The sequence below is a fragment of the Lithobates pipiens genome, unplaced genomic scaffold (genome assembly GCF_037356315.1).
Source record: "Lithobates pipiens isolate NorthernLeopardFrog02 unplaced genomic scaffold, aLitPip1_a1.2 Scaffold_10, whole genome shotgun sequence".
In the NCBI taxonomy this organism is placed as follows: domain Eukaryota; kingdom Metazoa; phylum Chordata; class Amphibia; order Anura; family Ranidae; genus Lithobates; species Lithobates pipiens.
In genome coordinates this window covers 75,950,400-75,957,424 of record NW_027507686.1, presented here as the reverse complement: position 1 = coordinate 75,957,424, position 7,025 = coordinate 75,950,400, and the positions used below count along the sequence as shown (strand labels likewise).

The following is a 7,025-nucleotide window of genomic DNA, read 5'->3' as shown; positions in this document are numbered from 1 at the left end:
CTTCAGCTCATTTACTAAGCTCTGGGGCAACTGCACTTTAGAAAGTGCACAGTCTATTTGCCTTTAGTAAATCAACCCCTGTGCTTCATCTGCATTCTGTATGTGGTCAGTGAATGGAGGATTCAGAGGCTGGGATTGGACAGCCTGTGCACTGAGCTCTCCCCTATGAAGTGATCACATCTACAGGGAGGACGGGGAACCTTCTTCTCTCTATCAGTAGTTGAAGTTGGGACGGGGGCGTGGCTTGGTTATATGGCATTATAGTTGTTAATGTAAAGTGGGCGCGGTTGATGTTGAGTGACAGCCGCTTAGCTAATGGGAGCCCGGGGGGCGTGTTCTGTGGCCGGAGGGGCGCCGTAGAGTGGGTAAGGTGTGCGGAGGTGGGCGGAGCTGTGCCCTCGCAGTCGGGAGAAGGGAAGGCGGGATTGGAGGAGGGGGGTGCGAGACGATGGGAGCTGCCTGAGTGAGAGAGAACACCGGAGCAGAGTCCGGGGAGGGAGGGGGACACACGGCCGGGAAGAAGATGGGAGCTCCGCTGGTCGCGCTCCTTCTACTCCTCTGTACTGTGTGCTGTGTCCGGGGTGAGTGCTCTTCTCCTGTCATGGGGGGTGGGGGGGGGGGGGGAGCTGCAGCTGCTGGGGGGGGGGGGGGGGGGAGCTGTGTGCACAGAGGGCCATAAAAAGTAAACTATGTACAAGTCACATCATGACTGATGGGGGGGGGGGGCACTGAGTGTCACATGGAGCCCGGGACTCTGTATGAGGACTGTGTACCTGGGGCTGCCATGGTGTGACATTCACTGCGGGTGAATCCTCTTCGTATGAGTCCTGTAAATGACAGTGATTGAGCCCCTCGCACGTGTCCTGCGCCAGCGCTCATTCGTCTCTTTTCTGCGTGAAAGAAACGTTCTTGCTGGCAGAGATGGAAGATCTGCGTAAAATATTCGCCGTACGTTCTCGCGTTTACAATACTCACGTAAAAAAACCGGCAGCTACTTCTGTCCTACTGTTTTTGTATACGGCTGAACGCAGTCCGCAGAAGCAGAATGTGCTGCATTTCTTTCTGTATGGAACGCAACAAAACGCACCAGAACGCACGTGTCCTGAATTGATATGAAAAAAAGAGATGGAGGGGGGACGCATCAAAAAGGGCAACGCGTCAGAACACATGATAACGTGCATGCAGGGATTGCAGTACAGGCATACCCCACTTTTAAGTACACAATGGGGTTCATTTACTAAGCTGGAAAGTGCAAAATCAGGCTCACTTCTGCATAGAAACCAATCAGCTTCTAACCCCGGCTTGTTCAATTAAGCTTTGGTAATAAAACCTGGAAGCTGATTTGCAGAAGTGAGCCTGATTTTGCACTTTCCAGCTTTAGTAAATAAACCCCATTGTGTACTTAAAAGTGGGGTATGCCTGTATAAACGGCCCTATTGGTCAGCCGACAGCTTTCTTCTTTTATTTTGGGGGGACCGCGCTAAACTCCTCACAGGTTGTAGCAGTGTGTATGGACTCATTGATTCCTCCAGCGCTGTGTATGAAGCGATTTGCTGTACGCAGTGCCTATGTGAATGAGTTTTTAGCCCCTGGTGCGACTTGACAGGTCCAAATCGCATCCTATTGTTAGCAATGGAACCGTTCAAATCGTTGCGACTCCAACTTTGCGGTGGCGTACCGATTTGAACAAAAAGTTTCCTGCACCATTTTTTGCAATTTCAAGTGCGGCTGAATTTCAGGTGCGACTTGCATAGGTATCTATGCATAAAATCATACCTGAAATCGCACTGACCCACAGCTTTGAAACTGTGCTACAGGCATACCCCACTTTTAAGTACACAATGAGGTTTATTTACTAAAGCTGGAATGTGCGAAATCAGGCTCACTTCTACATAGAAATACTTATGATTACTGTGTAAATGACACCGGCAGGGAAGGAGTTAAGCACTGGGGGGTGTTCAAGGGGTTAAGTGTGTCCTAGGGAGTGATTCTAACTGTGGGAGAGGTGGGCTACCCCAGACATGACAGCGATCACTGCTCCCGATGACAGGGAGCAGTAGATCCTGGTCTTGTCACTAGGCAGAATGGAGAAATGCATCTTTTCGTACTGCGGTTCTGTGACATGATCACGGGACACTCGCGGGCATGGTCACCGAGCACGCAGCAGGCGTGCGCGCATGCCCACAATGACGCTTCTTAAAAGGGACATACCTGTATGCTCATTTGCGCAGCCGTGCCATTGTATATCGTCATGCACTGGTTGGCAAGCGGTTAACCTCCCAGTTTTTGGAGCATGCGAGGAAACCCACGCAGGGAGAGGTACTGCCGTAGTTGGGATTCAAACCAGCAATCCTAGTGCTGCAAGGTGGAAGTGCTAACCACTTAGCCACTGTGCTGGAGGCTTGCAGTCACCTCCGTGGCAGTAGAAAAGTAAACAAACAGTTCTGGTCACTGCATGGGGGCTGAGCTTCTGTGTGAATGACCCCCAAAGGGCTGAGACACAGGCATCTAAAGGCCTTGTGCACACTGGGCATAAAAAAATGCTTCATATACAGGCGTTTGGCGGTTTCTCTCTCAGCCTGTAGAAGCAGCTCGTCGTTAGTCTGTGTCCATGCACATTTGGGCGTTTACAGTTATATTTGTAGAGGAGCGTTTACAAGCTGAAAATAACCCCCCATCACAAGTGCATTTTGAGCAGAGCTTTCCAGCAGAAACAATGCATGATGTATCTAAACACAGCGTTTATGCGTGTCAAGCGTTTTTAAGTGTATTTCTTCTAGTGTTTTGGGGAAAAATGCTTAAAAACTCCTAAACGCATGTCCGATATGTTTCATGCAAGCCTTTTTAAACAGATTTTTTTTGTCAGCAGCTCTGCCATTTTTGCTGCTGCCTAGAAGGCATGGGCCCTAAAAGTCACATTTAGATGCATGCAGCTGCAGCGTACAGTTTTGTATGCAGTAAACACAGCGCTATGGGAATCAGTGGGGCTGTGCACAGAGCTGCGTCTTTAGACAAAAATGCGTTTAGAGGCATGCAAAAAAAAAAACAACACAGCTTCATATGGAGCCATGCATGTCTGCAGAGTTTATGTGTGCATGCATGCAGCCATTAGGGCCAGGTAACATCACAACTTCTGCATTTGGGATGCATTTCTGCATGCACATTTACACACTTTTTGGTGCGTTTAAAAGCTTTTTTCTCACGTTTTTTTTCCTTCATCTCAATTTAGGACACGTTTTCCTGCGTTCCATACAGAAAATAATACAACATGTTCTAATTTTGTTGACTGCACTGGTGTGAACTAGGGCCATTGGAATACATGGAAAACAGTGTGCATGGGTTTTTGATGGATCTGCATTCTATGCAGAAAATCTTCATATCTGTATGTGAATGAGCCCCGATGAATATGTCCATTGTGTGTGTTTGGGAAATAGAGGAGATTGGATGAAGGTTTATATGATTGTTCTGATGATGTTTACTAACACAGGAAAGTCTAGCATCTTTTGTAGTCCACTCATGCCACAACGTGGTGTGATCCCGCCTGTGGGCAGTGTGGCTCCACTGATGACATGCAGGGCAGAGGTTTATTCTGTCAGCTTTCCTTATACGCTCTCTGTGCTGTGATCAGTGACAGGTCCTCTTGTGGCGGGTTCCTGGTGTTTCCTGCTTTCTTTTGAAAACCAGAATGTACTAAGACTGGAGCAGATGGAATCTGGAGCAGCCGAGCATGGCAACCAATCAGCTTCTAGGGCCGCGTACACATGGGCGGACTGTTCGCCCAACCTTGTCCGCTGAACAGTGTTTGGGCGGACAGTCCGCTCGTGTGTGGGGCTTCAGCGGACAGTTTCAGCGGACAGTTGGACGAACAAGGTCTTACGGAAATTCCGAAAAACTGTCCGCTGAAACAAGGTTTCAGCGGACTGTTCGCTCGTGTGTAGGCTTGTTCGGCCAACTAAGTCTCGCGCATGCTCAGAAAGGATTTCCACGTCGGAAGGTTGCATTGCAGTGTATTGGACGTCGAAATTTTCGATCCGTCGTGCGTGCCGAAACGTCATCGCGCACGGTTTCAGCAAACTGTTCGTCCGTCGTGTGTGGCCATGTCCGTCCATGCTAAGTTTGAGCGGACTGTTTGCCGAAACTGTTGGACGGACAAAGTTGGGCGAACAGTCCGCGCGTGTGTACGCGGCCTAGCTTATATTATTTTTAATGATTTATGCTCCTTTCCCGTGGGGGTCCGTGTACAGATCCCCAGCTGGATCAAATCTCCATGGGACGTATGTCACTTTTGTGACATCCACATTTTGTTAATTTTTTCACCCACTTTTGACAATTGTTGGCAGAATAGTGATGACTCTGTGGGCTGCTGGATGTAAAGTGGCCTCTGTGTCTGTTTACACCAGGGCTCCTCCAATCCATCACGTCTGAACCTGACCAACTCTGAGGTAGGTGGAAAGGGATGCACACCCATCTGGAGCCACCTGCCCTTAAAGCGGAGTTCCACTTAAAAAATAAAAATAATAATCGGACACTTACCTGTCCCAGGGTCCAGTGATGCAGGGAACGAAGCCCCGCTCATCTCCCCCTCCTCTCTGTGGAGCCGGCATTGTCACTGTGGGCGACCGGCTGTGGCTTCACAGCCAGGCATGCACTGTGAATGGGCGAGCCACGCTGCGCGCCGTGACTGGCCGGGCAATCATCTGGGACCTGTCACATGTCCCAGATGATTGCCGAGAGGGAGGGGAGAGAGGTGATCTCCCTTCCGGTGGTATGCCGGGAGGAAGTGGGAGCAGAAACCCTCTATAGAGAGGGTATCTGCTCCCCCCCCCCCAAAAAAAAATGACATGCCAAATGTGGCATGTCAGAGGGTCACCTTTCCTTAAAGCAGAAGTTCCATTTTTATATTATTATTATTTCTTTTTTTTGTGGTTGAACTGGATGGACTTGTGTCTTTTTTTCAACCTGACTAACTATGTAACTATGTAACTATTTTTGGGTGGAACTCTGCTTTAAGCCTAGCACACACAATCAGAAAATCAGGTGAAAAACGCCGCTTTCAAAGTGATCGTACGATAATCTGATCGTTAGCACACGGCTTTGGAGATCCGTTCTTGACAGTTTATCTGAAATTATCCAAAGGGACAAACACGAAAATTGTTCTTGTTCGATACCAGATCATACGATTCAGTACAGTATTCGTCCAAAAATACAATACAACACAAGACATCACTTCCGAAGTTGAATTCTGTTGAATGCGAATTTTCGTAATTTTAGTAACGTCTTCATTTTCGATATGAGACTAGCAAGCAAAAAAAAAAAAAACAGACGATCATTCGTCCGATATTCTCATTGTAGCTTTGGACCTGCATTGCGCTTTCAGTCAGATTTGAAAAACTGACAGGTAGAGCTGATTGAAAGCCGTTGTTAACCCCTTAGTGACTGAGGGTAAAACAGATCTTAATGCCTGAACACAATTTTGTAACTTTGACCTGTGTTGGTAAAACTGTACATATCATTGCAACTACCTCTGTACATCCAGATGGATTACACCTTGTTGTGTTTTTAGAAATTTTTTTTTTTTAGGACAAATTGGTTTTTCTGTGGGTGGTAAATTGTAATGGATCGCTCCTGATTTAGTTATTTATTTCAAAGGAAAATTGGCCCAAAAAACGAAAAACACTTTTTATTTTTAAAAGTTACCTGTATATTTCTTGCTACTACCATAATCTACAACCCAAAATAAATTCCCCTGCTCCTGATGATCACAGTGATTCCACATATGTGTATGTTGTTGTTTGTACCCGCAGTACAGCCCAGAAACAATACTGCGCATTTTTTTAATCCTACCTAAAACACACTGATACTAATTTAAAAAATACTGTTTAAAAAAAATCCTACCCAAAATATACTGACCCTGACCTTTGCCCCTTACCTTTGCACTAAACCCTAACTCTGGCACTGACCTACATCAAACCTTCATCTAGCTATTTTTTTTTCCTTTATTATTTTTATTATTTTTTCTATCTTTCTCTCCTGCAAGGAGATACCATGTATCTTTCTCTCCATTCAGAAGAGAAAGAAAAGACATGGGCAGCCTGCACAGTGATTGATTACTGTGATGGCCAATCAGAGGCTATTGCAGCAATCAGGTAATAACTAAAGCTCCAGGTCCCCATCACCGGTACAAGACTCGGCTCGCGCTGTGTGTCGCGGTGCCAGCACAAAGACCTTACAGATAAATACCCAGTTCCATGAGGCCGCATATCTGCCCACTGTCAGCGCTAAGGGGGTGAAGGGGCCCAACTTAACAAGCTGAGGCTAGAAGCTGATTGTTACTATACACAGCTGCTTCAGATCTAGTATACTTGTATTTTACCATTATTTAGTGCTGTGCTGGACAAAACATGTGGGATTTATAGATGTTGTTTTTATTATGTTTGTTGTGTTGTCTTGGCACTGCTGAGTTTTGACAGTTAAGCTGGCCATATGCTGTACAATCTCATTTACTAAAACTATGTAATAGGAAGACCAATCTTAAAATTGAAAAATTCAAGTACTATCAAATCAGGCAGTCCCTTGTGCTACATAGTTGATGTTAGATCTAAAAAGGATTGTACAATAAAATTGTATAATGTATGGCCAGCCTTACACTGACAGATATGCTGTGCATACTGCTAAGTATCTGCATAATAATGTGTTTTAATTGTATACATGTGAAGCTAATCATATAGAATGACTTGAGAATGTCAGATCTACCCGTTCTCACTGCATGATCCTGCATGGTCATATATATATATATATATATATATATATATATATATATATATATATATATATATAGTAATTATAATTTTTCATAATTAGTTTTGTTTCTATTACTCTTAAATGTCACAAAGTATGACAATTGGGTTGTCAGAGCCTACAAGCATGCTACAGGAGGTTGTCAGAGACTGTGGGGATGCTACAGGAGGTTGTCAGACTGCGGGCATGCTACAGGAAGTTGTCATAGCCTGCAGCCATGCTACAGG

General features: G+C 45.8%; 1 protein-coding gene across 1 annotated transcript in view; it reads left to right on the top strand.

Annotated features, from left to right (window-relative positions):
• The first annotated feature begins 447 nt into the window (after nt 1-447).
• The window catches only part of LRP5 (LDL receptor related protein 5), a 287,294-nt gene continuing 280,716 nt past the window's right edge, over nt 448-7,025 (top strand). Inside the window, exon 1 of the mRNA XM_077455906.1 lies at nt 448-581. Coding sequence (XP_077312032.1) covers nt 524-581 — 58 coding nt within the window. The 5' untranslated portion in view covers nt 448-523. The remainder of the gene's footprint in view (nt 582-7,025) is intronic.